Below are 26,030 nucleotides of genomic sequence, written 5' to 3'. Positions count from 1 at the left end.
TCATATAATCCAGTTCAAAGCAGATGGTTTGCGTTATCTGCTTTGATAATGTGAATTATATAACAGCATAGACTCATAAAATCCATATATTGTCGAAGGCTTTCATGGCTGGAATCACTGGGTTGTTGTAGGTTTTGTCGAAGGCTTTCATGGCTGGAATCACTGGGTTGTTGTAAGTTTTCCGGGCTACCTCTGAGGTTGTTGTAGGTTTTTCGGGCTATATGTCCATGTTCTAGAGGCATTCTCTCCTGACGTTTCACCTGCATCTTTGGCAAGCATCCTCAGAGGTTGTGAGGCTTCACAACCTCTGAGGATGCTTGCCATAGATGCAGGCAAAATGTCAGGAGAGAATGCCTCTAGAACAGTGGTTCTCAACCTGGGGCCCGCAGATGATGTTGGCCTACAGCTCCCAGAAATCCCAGCCAGTTTACCAGCTGTTAGGATTTCTGGGAGTTGAAGGCCAAAAATATCTGGGGAACCCAGATTGAGAACCACTGCTCTAGAACATGGCCATATAGCCTGAAAAAACCTACAACAACTCATATAATCCAGTTCAAAGCAGATGATGTGGGCTATCTGAATTATATGGCAGTGTAGACTCATGTGATCCAGTTCAAAACAGATGATGTGGGTTATGTTTGATAACCTGAATTATATGCTTGTGTAAAAAGGTCAAGGTTTTCCTTTGATATTAAGTCTAGTCATGTCCCACTCTGGGGGTGGTGCTCACCTCCATTTCTAAGCCAAAGAGTCAGCATTGTCCACAGACACCAACCAAGGTCATGTGACCAGCATGACTGCATGGAGTGCTGTTACCTTACTGCCTAAGCAGTACCTATTGATCTACTCACATTTGCATGTTTTCAAACTGCTAGGTTGGCAGAAGCTGGGGCTAACAACAGGAGCTCACCCTCCTCCCCAGATTCGAACCGCCGATCTTTTGGTCAGCAAGTTCAGCCACTCAGCAGTTTAACTCACTGCACCACTGGGGGCTGCATGCTACACAAGCCAGTGTAGACTCATATAATCCAATTCAAAACAGATTATGCAGGTTATCTGCTTTGATAATCTGAATTATATACCAGTATAGATCCAGTCTAGGAAAAACTTCCTGGCAATCACTGAAATGTGCTGTCATAGGGCCCTTCCAGACAGGCCCTCTATCCCTGTATCCAATCCCAGATTTTATTTATTTATTTATTTATTTATTTATTTATTTCAGATTTATTTATTTATTCAAATAGACATACATTTGTAAGTGTTTGTTGCATACAGTGCAATACTTTCCAGTTATTAACATTCCAGAATCATTTCTCAGATAATATATTTTCTTTAAAGGGTCACAGTCTTCTATTTAAATAGTACATATGAAGGTACATATATATGTATGTAGTACATATAAAGGTACATACATGTACATAGATGTGTATTTAGTACATATAAGTATGTATGTTGTTCATTTAAAGGTACATATATATGTATGTATGTATGTAGTACATATAAATGTACATATATGTGTGTTGTACATATAAAGGTTTTCTGATTTCAACTGGATTATATGAGTCCGCATTGCCATATAATCTAGGATAAACAGAAAGCCTTGGATCGGATGCTGGGATATAGGACCTGTCTGGAAAGGCCCTTAGAGTGTGGTGAACTCTTCTTTCTCTGGAGGCTTTTAAGGAGAGGCTAAATGGCCATCTGTCAAGAGTGCTTTGATTGTCTTTTCCTGCCAGGCAGAATGAGGTTGGACCTTGAGGTCTCTTCCAATGATTCTATGAAAGTGGCAGAATGAGTTCTTTCTTTTGGACTGTGATCCCTAGTCAACCTGGCTAGGGATCGCCAGGTTGACTCTGGGAGTTCCAAGCTTCATCTACATCAGTGTTTCTCAAACTCTGCTCCTCCAGATGTTTTGGATTTCGGCTGCCACAATTCATAACAGCTGGATAGCTGGCTAGGATTTCTGGGAGCTGAAGTCCAAAACACCTGGAGGAGCAGAGCTTGAGAAATACGGATGAACATAATCTATAGATTGTTTGGACTTCAGCTCCCAGAGGTCCTGGGCATTGGCCAAGGCAGCTGAGGTTTCTGGGAGTTGAAGTCCAAAGCACCTGGATGAATGGCGTTTGGGCCTCACTGATCAATGCTGAAGAATGAATGAGGTTGGACTGCACTTCCCCTGGCTCAATGCTATGGAACCCTATGAGTTGTAGTTGGTGAGGCACCTGCCCTCGTTGACAGAGAAGGCTAAAGAGCTTCTAAAACCACAGCTCCCTTAGCATTGAACCAGGGCAGTTAAAGTGACATCAAACTGCATTCATTCTACTATGTAGATGCTCTCCCTCCCTGTTCACTTGGGTTCGATGGTCTTTTTCGGGGAGCAGGCCGGTAGCCAGGATTTTGATTTGGGGGGGGGGGGGGCTGAGTTTGATTCCGGGGGGGGGGCTGAATTTGATTGGGGGGGGGGGGCTGAGGATCTAGCCTAGCAAACCTTTTGTATTGTTATCCTAATACTCCCATGCATATGGGATATATTGAGCATGGTGATCAGATCATGATATGAATAAACATAACAGTTTAAATAATGTACCAGTAAGGCCTTCTCGCAGACCACCCTGAGAATTTCGGGGGGGGGGGGCTGAAGCCCCTCAAGCTCCCCTCCCCGGCTACAAGCCTGTGCAAGGGGGGTATGTGTGTGAGCTAGCTGTCAAAGAGGATTTTGGCTTTGAGCAACAGCCTACTGCCCCCTTTTTGCTGCTCTATTGCTTTTCGGAGCTCAGTGCCAGGCAAACCTGCCTTGGCACGCCTCCCGCTGTTTAGCCTTAGTTTGACGCCCCTCAGACGAATGAAATGGGGAGGGGGCCACCCACCTTCCCACCTTCACCGTCCCCTTTCCTGCGTTTCCTCCAGGGAGACGCTCCTCCCTCCTGGGTTTGCTGAGCAGATGCTGCTTCCACACAAAGCATGAGCCTAGAAAGGAAAGGAGATCTCCCTCCTCCTCCTGGTTCATCTACACTGACCATATAATCTTCGTTTTGAATGCAGATTATCAGATTTAAACTGGATTATATGAGTCTACGCTACCATATAATCCAGTCTAAAGCACATAATCTGCATTTTACTGGATCGGTTTATTTATTTATTTATTTATTTTATTGTGATGTTATTTTGTTGTTTATATTTTATGTTGATGTAATGTATCATTGGGCTTGGCGTCATGTAAGCCTCTCCGAGTCCCATTTGGGGAGATGGTGGTGGGGCATAAATAAAGATTATTATTAATAATAATAATAATAATAATAATATGCCTCTAGAACATGGCCCTATAGCCCGAAAAAACCCACAAGAACCTAGTGATTCCAGCCATGAAAGCCTTCGACAATACATCATCATTATTATTATTATTATTATTATTATAGAATCATAGAGTTGGAAGAGACCTCATGAGCCATCCAGTCCAACCCCCTGCCAAGAAGCAGGAAAATCGCATTCAAAGCACCCCCAACAGATGGCCACCCAGCCTCTGTTTAAAAGCTTCCAAAGAAGGAGCCTCCACCACACTCCAGGGCAGATTGTCCCACTGCTAAACAGCACTCACAGTCAGGAAGTTTTTCCTAATGTTCAGATGGAATCTCCTTTACTGTAGTTTGAAGCCATTGTTCCACGCCCCAGTCTCCAAGGCAGCAGAAAACAAGCTTGCTCCCTCCTCCCTATGACTTCTTCTCACATATTTATACATGGCTATCATGTCTCCTCGCAGTCTTCTCTTCTTCAGGCTCAACATGCCCAGCTCTTTAAGCTGCTCTTCATAGGGCTTGTTCTCCAGACCCTTGATCATTTTAGTCGCTTTCCTCTGGACACATTCCAGCTTGTCACTATCTCTTCATTTGTGGTGCCCAGAATTGGACACAATATTCCAGGGGTTGTCTAACCAAGCACGACTTCCCTGGATCTAGACGTTATATTCCTATTGATGCAGGCCAAAATCATATTGGCTTTTTTGCCACCAATGGGATTATTATTATTATTATTATTATTATTATTATTATTATTATTATTTGTACACTGGATTATGTGACAGTGTAGCTGGGACCTAAGTCACTGATTTCCCCAATTGCTGTTAATGTCATTTACCTAGTCTCAGTTCTTTCATCAAAGAGAGTCCCCAAGGCCCCTTCCACACGGCTGAATAAAATCCCACATTATCTGCTTTGAACTGGATTATATGGTAGTGTGGATTCAAATAAACCAGTTCAAAGCGGATATTGTGGATTATATGCCTTGATTTTCCTGGTTAGATGGCTGTGTGGAGGGGCTCTAAGACATCCCTTGAGTTCAATGATCTCAGATACTAGGGCCCTTCCACATAGCCCTATATACCAGAATATCAAGGCAGAAAACCCCACATTATCTGAGTATAGACTCAGATAACCCAGTTCAAAGCAGATATTGTGGGATTTTCGACCTTGATATTCTGGGATATAGGGCTATGTGGAAGGGTCCTTACACTGCCATATTAAATCCAGATTATCTGATCACATAATGCAGTTCAAAGTAGAGAATGTGGATTATCTGATTTGATAACCTGGATTATAGGCAGTGTAGAAGGGGCCTTGGATTTTCAAGATCACATGAAGTCATCTTACAGAAAGTTATATCAGAGCTCAGAAAAATAATACGTTTTTCCTACTTCTTCTAGTGTGTTACTGCAACTCCTGTTATCTAACCAAACTTTTAAATCAAGCCATTGATCTTTCAAGTCTAGTCTTGTGGATTTTGAGCAACAGGAGCCTTCTGGAGTCTTTTATTCATCAGATACTGATCCTTACTATTCAGGTCTGCTAGAGTCTAGAGTCTTTCAAGTTTCGTCTTGCTCATCAGGATGGTTTTCATGTAGGAATCAAGGAGAGTGCTCTTGTACCTGTTAATAGCATCAATGTCTTTCTGTTTGGTATAGAAAAGCACCAGCAGGCCCAGCATAGCTGGAACCAGCCTGCATATAAAGCATGGACTGTAAGATTGAACTATGACATCTTTGGCCCCTTCTACACAGCTGTATAAAAATCCACATTATCTGCATTGAACTGGATTATATGGCAGTGTAGACAAAGTTAATCCAGTTCAAATCAGATAATGTGGATTTTCTGCTTCGATAACCTGGATTATCTGGCAGTGTAGAAAGGGCCTTTGAGAAGAGCTGGAATCTTGTGCCCTCCAGTTGTTTCCAATTTATAGCAATCCTAAAGTGAACTTATCATGTGGTTTTCCTGGAAAGCTTTGTTTAGAGGGCCTTTGCCTTTAATGCTGAGAGAGCTGACCTCCATGACTGAGGGCCCTTCCACACAACCATATAACTCAGAATATAAATGCAGAAAATCCCACAATATCTGCTTTGAACTGCATTATCTGAGTCCACACTGCCATATAGTCCAATCAAAGCAGAAAATGTGGTGTTTTATACATCTGTGTGGAAAGAAGGAGCCTGAGTGAGAATTCAAACCCTTGTTTCCAGAGTTGTAGTACTGTGTTCATACCAATGTACCACACTGACCAGCTATCTTGGAATAAAGTTGTATGAGTATTTTCATTGTATTTTTAGGTATCAGAACTGGTGCATTCAAACAAACCTAATTTTAAAGCACAGTTTTCCAGGGCTTTGTGAGCAATACAGTGGTACCTTTTTAATTAATATGGTGTGCATAGTAGTTGTTTCCCTTGAAACTCTTTGTCTGGCTTGCAGGAGGATTTTCTCTCCCTCTTGTAAACAGAGGCATCCTGTAGAGAGGAACACAGGAAGCTGTTCAATAATGAACCATACCAGCGGCCATCAGTCTAGCTCTGTACTAGCTGCAGTCCAATTGTTCTCTGGGCTTCAGGGAAGAGTCTTTCTCATCCCAGCCCATTGACTGATCCTTGGACATATAAAGTATGGGCTCTGCCCTTTAAGCAAAGCACTGACATGTGGCTGTGCTGGCTGGGGGATTTAGGAAGTTGAGGTGCAAAAAAGGTAACCTCTCCAAGCTCTGTACAGAACTATGGCTCATACTCCATACAAGGGGCCTGCCTGTCAATTGCTTAATTTCTAGAAAACGAGAAGCCACAACTTTGTCAGGAAACAACTATCTCTGCTCTGTAAGTGTTCTCCCAAAATAAAGTTTCAGAAAAGTTACTGTAAAAGGAAAATGAAAAGGTGCTTTGTTGTGCTTTATTTAAATTACTACTGTTTTGTAATCTAAAAATTATAGGAAGTCGCCCCAAATCCCCCAAAACATTTTAAGTAATGGATATTTAAAAATAACTTAATGTTGGTAGTAGTTGTAAGAAACAATCATAATAACCATAGAAGATGTATATAATTTTAAAGTGGGCGATGATGACATAAGAATTGGTGAACATTTATGGTAGTCATAAACAAAAATAGGGACTGAAGTCAAGAAGTCAGAAAAAACTAAGACTTGGAAAAAATCTGTGGAATTCTGTAATGCTGCTTGTGTTTACTTCTATTTTAATGTTTACATTTTTGTATATTTTAAATGGTATATTCATGCTTTTATGTCAAGTCACTTTGAGTCCACTTTGGAGAGAGAAAAAGGTAAAGGTTTCCCTTTGACATTAAGCCTAGTCGTGTCTGACCTTGGGGGTATAACAACAACTGGAGTATAACAACAACTGTCAAAGTTAAGTACTGCACAATTAAACAGGAAAGAACGCTATCAAACCAGGAACAGAACATCTCCATTTCTAAGCCAAAGAGCCAGCGTTGTCCGTAGACGCCTCCAAGGTCATGTGGCCAGCATGACTGCATGGAGTGCTGTTACCTTCCCACCAAGGTGGTACCTACTGATCTACTCAGATTTGCATGTTTTCAAGCTGCTAGTTTGGCAGAAGCTGGGGCTTACAGCAGGAGCTCACCTCACTGACCTTTCGGTCAGCAAGTTCAGCAGCTCAGCGGTTTAACCCACTGTGCCACCAGAAGGCCCCTGGGGAGATAAAGTGGAGTATAATAATAATAATAATAATAATAATAGATACTCAAGTGTTAATCTATACTATTAAATATCAGAATCGGAACCACCCCATTCCATTCCATTTTCAATTTCTGTGTATGGACGTGAAAGCTAGACAAGAAGCAAACTGACAGGAAGAAAATCAATTAATTTGAAATGTGGTACTCGAGGAGAGTTCTGTGGATAGCACAGACTGCTTAACAAAAATAAAAGGAGTCCAAGAGCAAATCAAGCTTGAACACTCCTAGAAGCCTAAATAATAAACTGAGGTTGTTACATTTTGGACACATCACGAGACAACATGACTTACTGGAAAAGTTCATAAAGATTGGCAAAGTGGAAGTCAGTAGGAAAAAAGCAAGGCCACATTACAGAAGTGACTTCACCAAGGAAAACACACCCCTGAGTTGCAAGATCTGTCTGTTAATAATAGGATCTCTTGGAGGTCTCTCCTTTGTAGGGTTGCCATAAGTCAAAGCTGACTTGATATCACATAACAATAACAACAATATTATTTTGGCCATTGTTAAGTCCCCACAATGTGCTATGCACAGTGATATTACACCTAATGTGGTATTCAAAATTCAGTTCTGTAGTTACACAGTTGGGAGTAAGGTGCTTTGTATTTTTTTACAGATACTTCATACCCAGTATTAACTAAAAAGCACTCAATTACAGGACTATGTCATGGCACTTAACAATGAGGCAGGGGTGAGCTTAGAGTGTAATTGAGAGGCACCCAATCATGGGGGAAAGTTCAGTGCAAATATCATGGTAGCCATAGTTCCCTAGCAAGTGTACTTTGGATTGCAGACCGCCTTGACTTTAAGTCACCTCAGAGTCAGAACTATATGAAAATTAAGAGCCCATTACAGGTTGGTTAAATTAAAGTAACTAGTCTGTGCTTATTGGTGGTAGTAGCACATTCCCATAGTTGAAATCCATCATATTACAATGTATAACATTATTTTTGTTCCTGGGTTATAAATGTCATTTCCTAATTGGTTCTATCATTTTAAAAGTATATTAAATTGTAGAAACTTTTTTGTGGGATATTCTGCAGCAGGTTTTGCTATAGTTTTTCAATGATTATCTCATAGACTCAGCCAATTCAACATAGTTTGTGGCAGGCCAAATATTAAGTTTCTGGAGTATAACAACAACTGTCAAAGTTAAGTACTGCACAATTAAACAGGAAAGAACGCTATCAAACCAGGAACAGATTTTTTTTTTCAAATTTAGTTACATAGTGTTATAGTTGGCTTTTTAATGTTAGAGTTTCTTCTCCAGAAGAGAGCCCTAGTGGATTCTGAGAGTTATAGTTCAACAAAGCAGCTTTCTAAGTGCCAGCTAGATTAGTACACCTTGCCTGATGCAAGCAGAATCTGAATCTCTAGCTACTTTTAGAGTAATAAAGAAACAAAGACGGCAGCAAGTTCCTGTAATATTCTAATAGCCTACTTTTGTGGACACAAGTTAGAGCCGAGACGAAAGAAAAAAGAAGGCTCCACTGTGTATTGTAAAGGATTGTGACCTCGGGCAGAAAACTATAAACCTGATTTTCAGTTTTGTTGATCATTGTGGTCCGTAATCATGTCAACAGGAGTGTTTTCCCCCTTTTATGATACGATTGTTTTAACTATAAGCTACCTTTTTCAGTTGTAGTGTGATTTTTTTAAAACCCAGATCACTGTTAAAAATGAGGAGAGGCTAGGTACTTAGGAATATTCCATCCAAGTATGCAATAAGCCCATATGACCAGAATTTAATAGCATTGTGAGGGCATATCTAAGAGTTTCTATGTATTCTGTAGGCTTTTTGACTCTTTTTCTTAAAACAAAATATCTCTGATTTCAATAGCAGTTGGCTGCATGACACACATGAACATCCTCTTTGAAAATGTCCCCTTCTTCCCCGAAGTACACAAAATGAATAATATATTCTTTGGATCTTGCTTTTGTGTAATGGATAGAGGAGAGCAGAGTTAGACGATCCCTTGTGGAGAATTGTAAAACCCAATAGAAGGTAGAAATTGCTGAGTTTTACAGCCCATTGATTTGAGATTTTAAGCCTGCCTTCACCATTAGGTCTCATCCCTGCTCTTCACACAGCCTTGTAAACAAAGTCTTCAAAAGGACCAGCCACCAACATTTTTATAAGGCAGCTTATTGAAGACCTGCAAAAAATATACTTGCACTCTAGTGTTTTTCCAGTGTGCAAAAACACCCTTTCTGTTTGACTGGAGTAATTTCAGATACATAGCTTCTAAGCATCCTTTTTTAAAAAAAATGCATGAGTGGGGATATTTCCTGTTGTAAAGTTTTACAGGAATAAGGCCCTTCCACGCAGCTGAATAAAATCCATCAGTATCTGCTTTGAACTGGGTTATATGGCAGTGTGGACTCAAACAACCAAGTCCAAAGCATATATTGTGGGATGTTCTGCCTTGATATTCTGGGATATATGGTTGTGTGGAAGATCCCTAAGAGGACTTTGAGAAAAATCACATCATTGCTTGCAATCCTTTCAAACTTGAAGCCCTCCATATAACTTCCAGCCAACACACAAACAGTGTGTGTTGTTGTTGCCATAACTCACAGAAATGAAATAAAATATTTTTTTAAATGAACTTTTCATCTGTGGTGTTGTTATATAAAACAGTTGGTCCAAGCTGAAAAGAAGATGACAAGAATCAGAAATGGAAATACAGCAAATTACATTTGTCTTGTAATATGTAGCTGTTGAACTTGGAAAAAAAATGAACTACTACTCCCACAATCCTGCAGCCAAACTCTGAAAAAGAAAGACAGCCAGAGGATGGAGATTCAGGAAGCATTAATTTATGTCTCTGAAAGGTTTGCTGTTTCTTAAAAGCAGCATGACAGCTATGTGATGCAGAGGTTGCTATGGTGAGTTCACATCCCTTATTTAATGCTGTACCAAAGTAAACAGCCAAGCCATCACAGCCAGCTCTGTTAGGGCTGTTTTTCAGGAAAGCTGTCAACACTCCTGTCACTCATTCCCCCTCTCTCCTCTTGTTTTGATGTAGAACTTGGCTTCTGGGAATGTCTGAGCAAAAAAGAGGGTAAAAACAGAGTACAGATTGAGTAGTCCTTATCTGAAATGCTTGCAACCGAGAGCATTTTGAATTTTATATTTTTTTCATAGTTTGGAATATTTGTATTTGTATATATGTGTCTAATGAGATATCTTAGAGATTAAATCCAAGGCTAAATACAAAATTCATTTATGTTTCCTATACACCTTATATATAGGTAATTTTATTTTGTGCTTGAAACAAAGTTTGTGTACAGCCACCCATGCAGATAATTTTAGAATAGTTTGGATTTTGGAATTCCAGACAAGGGATGGTCAACCTATGGTACTGCTGACCATGAAAAGCAGCACTTGTTCTTAATTGTGCTGTTATTTCATAGACATATTTTAGACATCCAGCAGCATCCATGGACTCAAGTGTGGGGACCATTAACCTAAAAGAATGTACTTTACTTGGCATTCTTGCACAGTTTCTGTTATATTCAGGGCAGCTTTGTTCACCTAACATCAGTGCCCTATTCAGATCAACAGATTAAGTTAGCAATATTTGTTCTGATTACAGACATTTATGAAATTGGGTTCACTGCCTCTGTGGCTCCCTTAATAAATGGCAGTGGCTTTAAAATAAATTGACGAGTTTGTTCATTTGTAAGAATAACATGTATCCCATCCACAGAGAACTGGAGAAAAGTGGGATGAAATGAAGAGTCCACTATCCTTTCACTGCTTCTCCTAAATGTTCTTTGGAGAGTTTTGTTATTGTTAATTATGCAGACTTTTAAAAACTTTTTAGACATATTTTCATTTATGGTGGGAATGCCCCCAGCTGAAGAGTTTTTGGAACAATATTTTTATGGAAATTGGTAACATTATAGGATTAAACATTGCCCCAAAGCTGAACTTAGAAATGAAAAAAAAAGAACTGATAGTTATTTTACTCACAATGGCGAGACTTATAATTGCAAGGAATTGTGCATGTTATTGCATAACCAGTGTGTGGTGTTACTTCACAGAGTTTACATCACCTTTGAACTAACCGCTTATCCTTTTAACCGTTAATGCTAAAGGCAAAGCTCATGCTTTGTTGTTTATATACCTCTGGCTGTTCTGTATTCAGGAGGCTGTCCACAGACTTTCTCATTGTGGGTTTCTTCCCTCTGTTTACTGGGGGAGGGGGAATTATTTTCCTTCTTCATTTTGAACAAGTGTTTTGGACATGTCCTGAAGGAATGTGGAATACCTGAAGCTTAGCCTTGAGCTTTCTGAATAGGCAAGTCACAGACTTGTTATCAACATGGCCTCTTGGCAACTTTGAGACCTGGCTAGATATTTGTATTCCCTGAGCCATATTAGCGAGCACATCAATTAAGCATTAACTTTTTGTCTATGCCTTTCCATTAATTCAGAATGTCAGGTCATATTCAAGTATCAAAGAACATTGCACTGTGCCTATTTCTTCCATTAGATCTGGTTGGAATTCTTAATGTTCAGCATACCAGAAGTTACTTCTTTTGCTTCAGAGATAGTGCATTTGTTTATCTGGTGAAGTAAGAAAGGTTAAAGGTATAACTGGGCACTCACTAGATTTCATGATTAAGTAGGGCTGTAAACATGAATCACCCACATCCTAATCCAATATTGTAACTATCATGTTCCCCCTTGCAGAATTGGCAAAATGCTGTACATTTTTAGACAGTAGCAAATATCACTGACTAACTTAAGACAAGGTGCATAGCATCTAGCAATCCAGAGCCCACATTTTACAGAATTGGGAAAACAATTAAGTTCTAGAACTGGTATTGTTATGTTCACATATTTGAGCATGTGAGACAGAAATCCACAAACCTATTTCCTCTATCTTCCTGACTCTCTGTCTTGTTCACTTGTTTAATAAATGGATGGAAAGCAACAGCAAGAAAGGGGGACTGGTGCTAGAGGTTCACCCAATGAGATAATGGCAGTTGTGCAGTAATGCCTATCCTTAATTTGTTTTTGAGTAGATTTGTTCTCAATATGTAGTATTAAAATAAATATGTGGTCAATGAAGGCCAAGCAAGAAAAGGCAGAGTTTGGGAAAAAATATTGGTGGGAGAGCATGTTCAGGGAGTTGTAATTCAAAAATAAGGTCCTTTCTCTGTTTGGAAGGCAATATACTGGACAAAACCAGAAACAAGACTTAGGTTTACATTCTCCCAATCACATATAAAGAATTCTCCCAATCACATATAAAGAATTCTTGAAGAAAGTCCAATGTTAGGCATGATTTTTGATTGGGGTGGTTTGCTTCTGATTATGCAAATATATTGGGATCTTGGAATTTTAGACCCAAAAGGAATCTTGGGGGTCATCTAGTGTAGCTTCCAATTCCACATTCAAGATCTGCAATGCAAGAAAATAGGTATGGCTGCCTGATCTTTGCCAGAATATTTCTAGCAAAAAAAGAAGCCACCTACTTCCAAGGCAGGCCACTCTACTCTTGAACCACTCCTACCAACAGAGTATTTAGTTAATATTTAGCAAAACATATTTTCCTCTTCAGATCTCAGTGGTCTAGTCCTACCTTCTGGTACAAAAGGGTACAAATCTCTTTGTGGAAAACTTTTCACATATGAGAAGACATGTCTCTTCTTAATGTTCTCAGCTCCTGGCATGCAGAGCAAACCAGTGAACTTAGCATGAGGAGGTCCATGCAGCTTTTTCGCTCTTCCTCTCCTTTTCTTCATTTTTTCATTCCCCTCCCCACCCCAATGATTTCAATAACAATGCCAGCTCTAGAATTTAATTGTTTTTCCATGTTCTGGATTCTAGGACATGAAAAAGATAAGAGGGGTTTTGATCCTTGTAGATCCACAGTCTTCCTCAAACTACACTCAATAGGTTCCTGAGATTTGTCCTTTCCATCCAGTCGCCAGTGTTGGAGTTTTCCCGAGTCAGTGGAGCCTCTCCAATTAACTTACGACAACCAAGGCCATCCCTACCATTGGGCAGACTGAAGGAACCATCTCAGAGAATGTATACTAAATGGAGTCCCATAGCCTCTTGTCTGTCCTACTGGAACCTCCTGACCATTCCTTGGTGTTGGAAGTCAGTGTTCCATGGACAAAACAGTGTGTTTTGATCTTCTAAAATGAACAGCAGCCCTCAGATGTTATGGAAGATATTATCTCAATACTAGTATTGAAGTAGAATTCCATGCATTTCAGTGCTTGTATGTGGAATGAGAAAAAAAGATACAATCTTAGTTGACATCTCAGCTAGGAAATATTGTGACCTTGACCTTCTGGCCATGGGTCAACCTTTACACTTTGCCTGGAGGGAGCACGGTCCACATTGCTACATGACTTCTGAGATATTCTCAGGGTTGAGTTGTATTTCTTCACTAAATTGACTACAAAATATTTTCGTTCATTCCAGCTTGGTTTCTTTTCCCTCATAACAGTACTTGAAGATGAGAAAATATATTTGTGAAGGGAATTGTGATATCTTGCTGTTTTCCTGCATTCCAAAGAAATTAGTATTGTTTTCTCATTATAGGGGGATAATGAACAACAGGGAAAGCTTATCTTCCAACGCTGTCATTTATCATATTTTCCATGTTAACGGAGATCCACTTTCATCTCAGTATGTCAGGATTTGCTTGGCTTTGCATTTTGCCCGTCAGTTTCTCTTTTAGCAAACATTTTTGTGTGGGTGATTCGACTCACACAACTTGACTTGTTTCACTAGTTCTTCAGTTGCTTGTTTGTACTGGCCCTACCATTAGATAGAATGAGGTGGCAGCCTCAGGAGTGACATGGTTGCACTACTGTGCAAAAATGCTACCCACACTGATCACATTATGACCCACTAAATTTCTCTTTTAATTAGTTCCAAAGTAGATTGCAGAGAACTGTCAAATAATCAGCTCTCTTGCACATTTTGGAATTGAGAACTCCTGTGTTCAAATAAGAGTAATTAATTCAGGATCATCATTCCAAAATGAGAGTAGCACAGGAAGCTCGAGACAAGGAGCCTTCTTTGGAGGCTTCTACGCTCAGGCTGGATGGCTATCAGTCAGGACTACTTTAATTGTGCTTTTCCTGCATGGCATGGGGTTGGACTGGATAGCCCATGTGGTCTCTTCCAACTCTATGATTCTAGGGCTTGGGGGAAAATATCTTTTTGAACGGAGATTCTGATAGACATTAGCTATTTCACTATATATTCTCTTTGGAAGAGAAATAGTTTGTTGGAATTCCTAGTGAAGGATCAGGGCATATCTCTTTAATTAGAAAGTAGGAGGGATGGAGAAAAAATAACATAGTTATTGCCACTAAGCCCATCTAATACTTGGTCAATACACCACAAAAAATTAAATTTAGAGGGCAGGTATCAAACAATTATTATGCCTCTTCTATAAAACAAAATAGGCTCTCTGCTGTGTCCGAACAGCATGGAAGAAGTTTAAGTCAGACCTTCTACAGATGTCCAGTTTGTCCTATTGCCAGGTTCAAAAAGCAAATAGCTCCACTAACAGTGATGTTTACTTTGAATGTGCACGAAAAAAATTATCTTTTTTTCTTCCCCCTTTTTTTTCAAGAGCTGACGCAAGTCTGACCAAGGGAGGTGTTGGGTCATCTTCATTGATGATTGGTTTACCTGATACACTCCCATTTGCCTTTAAATAATTGTCTCTAGATGTATGCGGTCTTTCTTGAGGAAACTCTGAAAGGTAGCTGCCATTTTCAAATTAATTTTACAGTTTAATGTGGCAAGGGGGACCAAAAACAAACGAACAACTACACAGAGGTAATTTCTTTTGCAACATGTGTTTTATTGTTAGGTGAAAGTGAATTATACTTAATTATTAAATATCTATAGCAGTTAAGGGTTGGTGTGGTGGACTTCATTTCTAAATTTCTTCAATAACTAGGTTTATTTTTTTGTGGGAATTCAATATTGTATTTTATTTTATATTTGAAGAGATAATATAGCTATGTTTCATATTTATTTGACTAATTACTGCATTAATAACTGACACATGAAAGTTATACATCGAATACATCATAGATCTTTTCATAATGCTAGCACTGCAATTCTCTAAATGAATTATTTCTGTGATTTTCTTTTAAAATCTTGTCTGCAAACTCATAGTTTGGGAACATTAATTTTTAACCAGAAACCCCTGAACAGAATAGGTATTCTTGAAGTTGTAGTAAAAAAAGATTAGCTTTTGCGCTCTGGAAAAATTGTACAATATCAATTAAAGTTCCGTTGATCTAGAATTAAGGGATTTTAGTTCAATTCCTTTTAGTTACTTGTTTCATTACTATCCTATGTTTTGTTAATGGAGCTCAAGGCAAAATGGGAGACTCGGTAGGCTCTCATTAAAACACCAGTTTGAACTAGGCCTGTTGAAATTCCATGAAATTGTTTTATTATGTGTCATCCAATTATACCCAGAGAGCATGGAATTTAATTCATTGCAATTCCATGTTTATTTTAGGTTATCATGGCATACAAGTCATGTAACCTGAAAACAAGAAAGTTGCCAAGTTTATGGTCTTGAAGATTCTGCACATTCTTCAAATCATAAGGAACCAACTCTGGGGTTTTTTTTTAAAAGAATGTATTATTAATATGGATGTGGAAGCAATTTATTATTTCAGAACATATGCTTCCCATAAGATCTTAGAACTGAATCCTCCTCTGGTGCCTTCTGTTTTGGATTGCAGCTTCCACATGTCCATGGTTATTCTTTGGTTATGGAAGTTGTAGTTCAAGACGTCTGGAAGATACCTGGTTCGGCAAGCTATCCTAGAATATGTAGGTACAATATAGGTCTGCACAATCCTTCTCTTTCCTTAAAAACTAGAAAAATGGAAACTACTACAAGTGATGAATCTAAAAGGACATCAGGAATTCTCCCCCACAGACAAAACTGTATTTCACACTAGCATTGCTTTCTGATTATATCTATATGCCTGTGGCAGGTAATACGCAATTGTGCTGGTAACAGACATGCCTGTGATTTAGATCTACAGCATTGGTACCTAAATATCAATACATACATGTAAAATGCATTTAATGTGTTTCAGTTATTTTTAAATCAGTGTTTTAATTAGATTGATTATTTAATGTTTTTCCAAATTTGTATCACATATCAGCCTAAATCTCATTGGCAGTCCTGGCCTATAATAGGGCTTGAACCAGTAAGGCAATCCAATTTGCCCATTGTATGCCATTTGCTCTCCCCTTTTGCCATGGAGTCCATTACACAATCCACATCTACTTCCAATCGGGCTCCATGGTGAAAGGGGAGAACAACAAGTGTACGCCACTGCCATGGCAACACAAGAGGGTTCCCTTGTTGCCTTTGAAACAATGGGGGGAAGCCAGGTGGCAGACCCTTCCCCCTGTGGGCTGTGGCCAGTGGTGTGTTGGGTGATGTGGAGCATGAGGCAGTGGGTTCTCCACACACCCCACTGGGACCCCATGGATTCGCCATGTGATAAGGTCCTAAATCCATGTGTTGACTTAACTGTAAATGATTGAAAGGGTCTCCTCCAGCTAAAAGTCACCAACAGGATGTCAGCAACATTTTTTGGTAATGCTGTTTTAGTACCATTGTAAGCTGCTTTGGTTCTGCGTTGGGGAAAATGTGGTATACAAATCAAATAAACAAATTCATCTTACAGAGGTAGCAATGCCAATGGCACTACCAGGCTCATTGGTGGGCCCACCCCATGGGAACAACAAATCTCATGATTTTGCTGTCACTCCTCCCGTGACTGCTCCAAGATGAACAGAATCTCTGGTAGTGCAGAATCTCTCAATTAGGACCACACTAAACCACCTCAGAACAGCTGAGGTTTCCCCTTTAGGTCAGAGCAACTGAGAGAATAGCAGTAAAACCAGGAATGTCAAGGAGTTAGACTAGATGGCCCATGTGGTTTCTTGCAGTTCTATGATTCTATGACCATAGATCCACTGGTTAGCCCAGGCACTGCATGCACCATCAGTGGAAAGTAAATTAGAAATTTTAACTCAAGTTTGCTTTGGATCCATTTAGCTAACTAAATTGTAGAAAGCAAATTGAGTAAAAAGTATGTCCTAATTCATGTCAATAGGACTGACTTCTGAATCTTTAGAACCATAGCCTTAAAGCAAAATTATATAACTACCAACTCAAAAAGAACTCCTGCTAATTGAAATAAGGCTTACTCTAAAGTACTGAGATTCAAGATTTCAGCCTTAGTCACGTTGATTCAACCTGATGTTCCTGTGTGCCTGCTATGAAATTTGAACTTTGCCACACGTACTGGCCTTGGTTCAGTTTATCAGGGTCATATATTATGTGAAGAACAGAGGGCAGTCAAGTGAACTTGATCCAAAGAAAAATATGGCAGTAGTAGCACATTGATTTTTTGTTGTGTGGTTTGTCGGTGGTGGGAGCAATTTCAAGTATGACCAATGGAGAATGCAGAAATAGTTGGGCAAGGATTCATATGTTTCTAACCCCTGATGTATAACAAATCTGGTGCCCGGTTGCTTTCCAGCCTTTATTCAAGGTCTCGATTTAGCACAAACAGTTCTAATTAAGACTTTGTTGTCCCAGTTTTCAGTTACTTTTAAAATATCCTAATTTCTCTTTCCTGTTCCTATTTTCCCCTTTGTCAGTAGCTTACTTCAGTTGCTGCATACTGAATTCATTGTAAAACAGTCAATGCTATGGGATTCTTAGATTTGTCATTTGGTGAGGCACCCGCATTCTTTGGTTGAAAAATCTAAAGACCTTTTTTTGTTTTTTGTTAATGATGAATTGTGGATTTTTATATTGTGTCTTGTATTTTGTACCTTGTTCTTTCTATGTTGTACACCGCTGTGAGTCGCCCCTGGGCTGAGAACAGCATTATATAAGCAAAGTAAATTAATTAATTAATTAATAATAAATACAACACCCATGATTCCATAGCATTGGGCTATGCATTATGAAGAAACTTTCTGTCTCATTTCAAATCAGTAGAGATGTTGACGTATTTTGGGGAGACCATCTTGAAAATTTGATGGCTGCAAAATTGTATAAATAGAGGACTTTACCTTGTGATGCTCCTAGATGGTGACCCCTCCCCTCCATTTCTGATCGGTTCTCAATTATTGTTGTTTTTAGACAGGATACGGTGGTCTGTCTCTTTAAACTGGGCTTTTCACTGTTTTGATATTTACTGAATATTGATAAATGTAATTGCTTTCCTTTAAAATTTGTGCTCAGTAGTATTCTTCATTTTCTTGAGTTCTGTTTTTTAATGTGGTTCTCATCATAATGAGTGGAATATAATAAATAACATGGATGTAGATGCCCTCCAAATTGGCTCCACTCCAGCTTTGATTTTTTTTAACTAGAAATAATAATAATAATAATAATAATAATAATAATAATAATACCTATAGACCGCCCTATCTCCCCAAAGGGGCTCAGGGTGGTTTCCAAAATATAGGGTAAACATTCAATGCCAAAAAATACAACCTCATCCCATTTAGGACAGAAAGCAAGGGGAATCATCTTAATGTAGTGTTTCATGCATTTCCATTTTAAAGAAAAACTGATAATTTATTCACTGCCATCACACGAGATGGACTCTTTCTGTTTCTATATAAATCCTCCACTTATTGAACAAATACTCTGCATACTGAACAAATCTTATGCTCATCATACAGGGAAGTGTGGTTTCCATCCATGTCATTTTCCTTTTTTTATATATCTATAAAAAGGAAACATCATTATTGCTATTAGAAATATATCAAAATTGCACATTTTCTGAAAAAAAATAAAGTTGCATGGAAGATGATAATGGCAACAAAAGGAGCATCAAGGAACATTTAAAGACCACCCACAGAACACCCACACTTTCATGTCCCTAAGATGATCTAAATTTGACAGTTGCCATCCCACCTTAAAATAAGTACCTGTAGCCAGTTCTGCATGAATAGTGAGCTCTGGAGTTGATTGCTCCTTGACTCCAAAAACTTCAGTTTCTACACACTTTACAAACTGAGTCTCATGAGCAACTGACAAACGTACTCTTGCATCATTGGATGGGTCCTGTGGGACAAATCTTTCAAATGTCTTTAAAGTGTGTAGAAACGGGAAAATCAACGTATGATGAGATCCATAAACAGAGAGCCAGCATTATGGCTTGAGCATGCCTCTGCAGACCAGATTTCAAATCCACACTTAGCCACTGAAACTCAGCAGGTGATTTTTGTCAAAACCTCAGAGAAAAGCAGATAACCCCCCTCCCCCACTAAATAAATATTTCCATGAAAACCCTGTCATAGGCTTGCCATATGTTGGAAATGACTTGAAGGCACATAACAAGCAAACAAGCACATACAAAAGTACTGGCCTCAGACAGGTTCCACAATTGCATCTGCATTGAAAAATGCATTGCAACCATACAAAGAGCCCAGTGTGATATAGGGGCTTGAGTGTTGGACTAGAACTGTCGAAGTTCTAGGTTTGATTTTTCCCCCAGTTATGGAAGCCTGCCAAGTCACGTTGGGCAGGTCACAGTCTCATAGTGTTAAAGGAAGACAATGGTTAAATATCCCTTCCGGGCAAATCATGCTATTAAAAACCCAAATGAGAACATCATAATAAGCCCAAGTCAATTTGAAGACACATAAAAACAACCCACACAGCCACTAACATGCTGATGCACCTTTGCACAATACTGATTGTGCAGTGTAACGATTTCCCTTATTGGATCGTGGAGATTTTGTTTTTATCCTAATGCATTTTCTAATCCCAAATCCCATCTGAAAATGAACAGGAAGCACAAATTATAAATCTTACAGGAATAGACAACTGTATGTTAAATTAAACCTGAGAAAGAGAGATACATACAAATCCTGAAATCATTTTTTCTGAGTTGGAAGGAGAGTTTCTAACCTTTCTCAGTCTTCTTTTTAGCTTATTTTCAAGGAAGCATCCAACTTTCATTTATAGTTGCTATCTTTTTCAGTTCAAACCTAAATTTATGTGTGCTGGCCTTATAAATCAGTTTGACAGAAGAGAAAATACCTGTTATTATTCCCACTAGAACAAAGAAGGCAAAGCAGTCTTGTGTTCCTTTAACTAGAGTCCCATCTATCTCAGGAGACAAGATCCCTGCAGGGTAACTCTAACTAACTTTCCCTGACCTAATGACAGATTAGATCACTCCCATTTGCAAGACCAGAGTAATCACAGAGAAGATTATGCAGTTTGGCGATCACTGGTAGGAAACTCTATTGAGAAGTTTGATCATTTTTTTTGTCTTTTAAAACATTTTAGGCTACAGAGTTTAAATAATTATTTTGGCTATCTGCCTTTCCACCTAAAATCTGCTTTAACTTCTAGCTGGTGTTTTGGTACTGAAGACGAGTTTAGTATTTTATGTACATCTATGGAGCTCATATGCCTGTGCTGTCGTGCTATAAATAAATACATGACTGAATGTTTGTTGGGAAGGGAATAGCATGCTTGCACCCAAATGAACAGTGGTCATTTTGTAGTGATCTAGAAATTAAATTTCTTGTGTTAAAGAGTTAGGAAATACTTGTCAAATAATCTAAATATGAAGCTGAAGAAAGAGGAAGAAATGACAGCTTTTCTATGGCAGATTCTGTTACTAGTTTTAGTTCTACAGTATTTGGGTCATCTTTCTGAATACCACCAGGAATTGCTCTCTAGTAAGTGTACACAGGGTTGTAATTTAAATGTATACATGGTGTTTTCAAGATGTATTTTCTGTTATGTAGCATGATAGCAGCAGATACTGAACTAAATGTAATGTGCTGTTAATTCTTTGACAACTGCTATATTTGAGTTACTTTTCTTTCCTTTGAAAATTGGCTATTCTTATCAATAGTCTTTGTTGTGAAAATTACAATCATTCTTGAGCCACTAAACTATATAAGTGAACTCTTAGTGTTTCATGCATACTGTAGGAATCGAAGGGAATTAATTCATCATGTATCTGTGCATTTGGGTCATAGATGTGAACTGTTGTTAATCTAATGGGCCAATTAAATGCTAATTAAAGCTTATGTAATGCACCAGGGCTCCATTTCATCCAATAGAAAACAGGAATTTATGCTCATGCGTCCCTAAGGGATACATTGGCAATAAGTCTAAGCAGGCCCGTAGCCAGGATTTCATTTGGGGGGGGGGGGCTAAAAAAATTTCAGGGGGGGATTCGGGGGGGCTGAATTTGGGGGGGGGCTGAGTCTGAGTGAAAGAGGGTCTACCCTCGCAAACCTTTTGTTATATTACCCCAATACCCCCATGCATATGAGATATATTGAGTATGGTGATCAGATCATGATATGAATAAACATAACAGATTAAATAATGCACCAGTAAGGCCTTTTCGCGAACCACCATGAGAATTTCGGGGGGGGGGGCTGAAGCCCCCCAAACCTCCCCCCCCCCCAGCTACATGCCTGAGTCTAAGAGAGTGAGACACAGATTTGTCATTGGAATTACATCAGTGCAATTCACACTTAGGAACATTTGCATACATTCTGTCTCATTTTTGTCTGGTCATTGGAATTGCATACCAGTGTAAATGAATTACAGTTAATCCATTAGTCAGACATAGTGGTATCTGTGACCAACTGATGATGAATGAGATTTTCATTACTGTTCTCATTCTGTATAGAACAATGGTTCTCAACCTGTGATTCCCCAAATGATTTGGCCTTCAATTCCCAGAAAACTTAAGAGCTGGTAAACTGGCTGGGATTTCTGGGAGTTGTAGGCCAAAATACCTGGGGACCCACAGATTGAGAACCATTGTTATAGCGGAAAAAAACTGTAGCCCTCCTGATATTGTTGCACTACACTTCCTACCACCATTAGCCATGATGTCTGGGAGTGATGGAAGTCCAACAAGAGTCCAACAATATCTGGAGAGTCACATGTTCCACAACCCTGCTGTATAGATCAAACAAAAAAAATGCTGCTAGGTGGAGACTGTAGAGTTCTGTTCTCAACCAGGGAAAAATGGCAAAAACTGTGATGACATTGAGAAAGCATGAACCAGTGGGTCAATGCAATTTCTAGACAATTGAGGTCATCTCTTTGAAGGTCCTTACAGCCCTAGCCTCCTCCTCTTCTCTCTTTCTCTATAGGCCTCTTCTCTTTTTCTCTCAGCCCCTACAATTAATGTAAAATTAATAGTATTTTTTTAAAAAAAAACCTGGAGATGGAGCAAATGTCTATGAACTTTCATGAAAGAAAATGACAGAGATAATAATGATGGGAAGGAAAAAGGAATACTGGATAAGCCAATAATTGGTGATACTCTTGACAGGACATTTAGATCAAGGAAAGGTTTGTTGAACCTATTATAACTCAATACTAAGGAAACCTCCTGAGAATCAAGCATTTCCTGGAAATCTCCAGGTTGAGGTGGGGGCTATTAATAATTGGGGATTTGAACTAATCATACAGTTTAAAAATGAAGGGACAGGATATCCCTATGAGGAAAAAGGTAGGAGTTTGATTGATGCTGTGGTCCTTGAGACAAAGGGGGAAATTAATTAAATAGACTGCATATTTTGCCCCCTTTGGGCTTGGTATATTGCTTGTGGATCTTCACTTTACTGATTCCACATTGTTGAACTTATTTTTGCATAAAACCTGGAATCAGGAGGGCTTTGGCCTCCCATAATGTTAGATGTTCAGTTCACACACACATACATAATGATCTGGAAAATTGGATCATCAATGTAGTTGAGCCTTCTCAGGAACTATCAGTCATAATTGTACTGAATGATTAAGCATTAAGAGATATTAAGGTAGCCATTCTGATGAGCAATCCTAGGAATAGTAAGACTGCCTGCAATCTATCCTTTGCATGCTTACTTGAACACAGCTTACTTGAACACTGAACACATAGAAATCATTTCCAAGTACACATTGTGCTTGTCAGAGTCCTCATATTTAACATTTCAGTGATCATATATGAGAAGAGTAATCTGCCTTCACCTTACAAGTCCCCACAAATAGCCGACATTAATAACCACTTGTCTGTCAGTGTTGAGCCTTCCTTCCTCACACAGACCTTAAAAACAGTCCAGGATCGCTGTGTCTTAGCAATAACATTTTAAGGGAAAGTATTGCTCAATTGTTTGACACTGCATATTCTTTACCTTGAGTAGTAGGACACCCAGAGTATCTTCATAGTCAAATACCAGAAAGAAGACATTATTTAAAATAAATGTAATCTGTAAGTTAAAATATAAAATCACAGTTGGCACATGTTAGACCAGCAGATTTTATAATATTCACTGTACTTCTTTTTGAAGGATGTTGTTACAAGTGATACTAAAAATACTTTCCCATATGGAATTCATTATATATGATCACAGTCAGGTTTAGGTAGACAATATAATCAAAACATATTCTACTTATATCAAATGTATATTCTATCAAGCATGTCTCATGCATCTTAATTAATTATTTTATTTTATTTTATTTTATTTACGATATTTATATACTGCCTTTCTCACCCCAGGGGAGAACTCAAGGCAGTTTACAACATACTAATGGCAAAAATGTGATGCCGACATATATGTAGAAAGAAAATATCATGATAACTAAACACTAACACATAACTATAAATTAAAATCATTAAAACCATTAAACATAAGACATAAACAACATTTCGACATCAAGACAAGCATTAAAAACATCCAAGTATAAATGTTAAAATCACATGATCCAAAAATCTTACACCATAGTCATTCTGGTGGTAATTGCACACATTTCGTTAATTATTCTTGCACTGCATTATTTTACTGGCCAAAGGCTTGGTCACAACCAAGTCTTAATTTTCTTTCTATATGTCAGGAGGGAGGATGCTGATCTAATTTCACTGGGGAGAGTTCTAGAGCCAAGTAGCCATCACTGAGAAGGCCCTGTCTCTTGTCCCCACCAACTGCACTTGCTACGGGGGTGGGGCCGAGAACAGGACTTCCCCAAAAGATCTTAGCCTCCTAAATCTTCAAGACAGATTTCAAAAAAATTATTTTCCTTCAAAAAATAATGTTATTAAAATGTGAACATTATTCTTCATATTTGTGTGCATTCTACCACGTGAATCATCTCAGAGCCAATGTAGTGTGGTAGTTTGAGCATGGTACTCTGACCAGGGTTTGAATCCTCATTCAGCCATGGAACCCCACCGTTGGGTTTAAATGACTTGAAGGTACATAACAACAAATATACTTCATTCATCTCTGGTTTTTATTTAACTCTTTATTTCAGGTGAATGGGAAAATGACCTTAACAAAAGCTTCCAATCAAGCTTCCTAGTCTATCCATTAAATTGGTATACTTTTATAAATGTAGTATTGCTTATCAGCTGTAAATACTGTTATGGAAAGGCCTAGTTATAATACTGTAAGGCTTTATTTTTTCAGGCATGCATTTACTGTTTATCTTTCCTTTTGGGTTTTATTTTAATAGTGATTTAAGAAATATTTTTAATAATTTTTAAGGTCATCTTTAACAAATATATTTGTGTTATATTGTCTTATTTCTAATTGTCATTATATTTCTTTTCACTCCTATCTGCCTTTTAAATTCTTTTAAAAAATAAAATTTTGTAAGGAAAGATTGTGTGCAAGAAATCAAATAATGAATTATATTGGAAGTAACAGCTTGATTATTATAAAGTTGAAATAGTTCCTTTTTACTTTTATTGGAGAAGAATATCTAGGCAGCAGTTTAATCTATACATTATTTTGCCAGGAAGGGAAACTAGTTCCGAGAAAACAATGAACTGAGTGATGCTCACACATTCACTGACTTTTGAGAATATTTCTAATGAGCCCTTTTCTGCCCTGTTTATAGAACAGAGTGTTCAGAGAGTCAACATATTGTGTCGGCAGACCCTTTAACGCAGAAGGTACAGTTCTGTTGACACTGAAGACGCCTCAGAGTGTGTCCGTGTGTGTGTACTGGAAATTGCTGATAGCTCAAATGGATCGCATGGAACTGAAAAAAGTCAACACAGAACTTGATGAGGAGAGCAACAGCGGGGAAAGCACTGAAGACACCTACACAGACATGGGAGATCCAGAGAAGTCCACCATTAGCAGGTACCAAAGGATTTTCATTGCAGGGACACCAAAACCAATGTAAGAAAAGCGAAGTAATTTTCCTTGAGAAGACCAAGAGGATTCAAGATTTGGTCCTACTCAAGAAAATATGCCTGTTTGTTCTGTGTATTGAGAACAGTTTGCATTTTTACATAGATTCATTCTGGAAAGTCTCACTTATCCATGATTACTGGTGATTTGGTTTCTTAGTTCTGAGTTAGTTCTGAGTAATAATTTATTTTACTTCAATTTTCATTTTATTGCTGCCTGAAAGGCTCTTAGAACTGTTATTTATTAAGTGATTATATGTGTATTTTTACAATGGGTATTTTATATTTGTATTTTATGTTACTATGTTCCAGTTATTCTTTGTTTTTCCCCTTGTAAACAAATTCAATCCTTAAAGACTGGCTTGAAATTTGCTAATAAATGCATACATATATATCATATTCTTCCTAGTTTACATGGTCCTGCTTCCCATTTGAACCTTTAGGGCAGTGGTTCTCAACCTGTGGGTCCCCAGATGTTTTGGCCTTCAACACCCAGCAATCCCAACAGCCAAAACGCCTGGGGATCCACAGCTTTATAACTACTGCTTTAGGGTCATCAAGAGGCGGAAATGACTCGAAGGCACATATATTGCACCAAGTTTTGTTGTTGTGCTTGTTTGCCTTGAGGTTGTTTCCAACTTATGATGACCCTAAGGCAAACCTATCATGAGGTTTTCTTGGCAACATTTATTCAGAAGGGCTTTGCCTTTGCCTTCCTCCCAGGCAAATCTGACAAGCTGTGTTCATTTTTAATTGATTGGTTTTCCCCAAATTCGTTTCATTA

The 26,030-nt window shown here is 38.6% G+C and overlaps 1 protein-coding gene across 2 annotated transcripts in view; it reads left to right on the top strand.

Annotated features, from left to right (window-relative positions):
• The window catches only part of SLC38A4 (solute carrier family 38 member 4), a 44,502-nt gene that overhangs the window by 1,156 nt on the left and 17,316 nt on the right, over positions 1–26,030 (top strand). Inside the window, exons 1-2 of one of the 2 annotated variants that reach the window (XM_060777563.2) lie at positions 14,744–14,852; positions 24,949–25,196. In XM_060777563.2, coding sequence (XP_060633546.2) covers positions 25,078–25,196 — 119 coding nt within the window. In that variant the 5' untranslated portion in view covers positions 14,744–14,852; positions 24,949–25,077. Of the gene's footprint in view, positions 1–14,743; positions 14,853–24,948; positions 25,197–26,030 lie in introns of those variants that run through there. The other variant, XM_060777562.2, reaches the window with a different exon arrangement.

Source organism: Anolis sagrei, chromosome 5, assembly GCF_037176765.1.
Source record: "Anolis sagrei isolate rAnoSag1 chromosome 5, rAnoSag1.mat, whole genome shotgun sequence".
Lineage (NCBI taxonomy): Eukaryota > Metazoa > Chordata > Lepidosauria > Squamata > Dactyloidae > Anolis > Anolis sagrei.
This window is presented reverse-complemented; position numbering and strand designations above follow the sequence as displayed.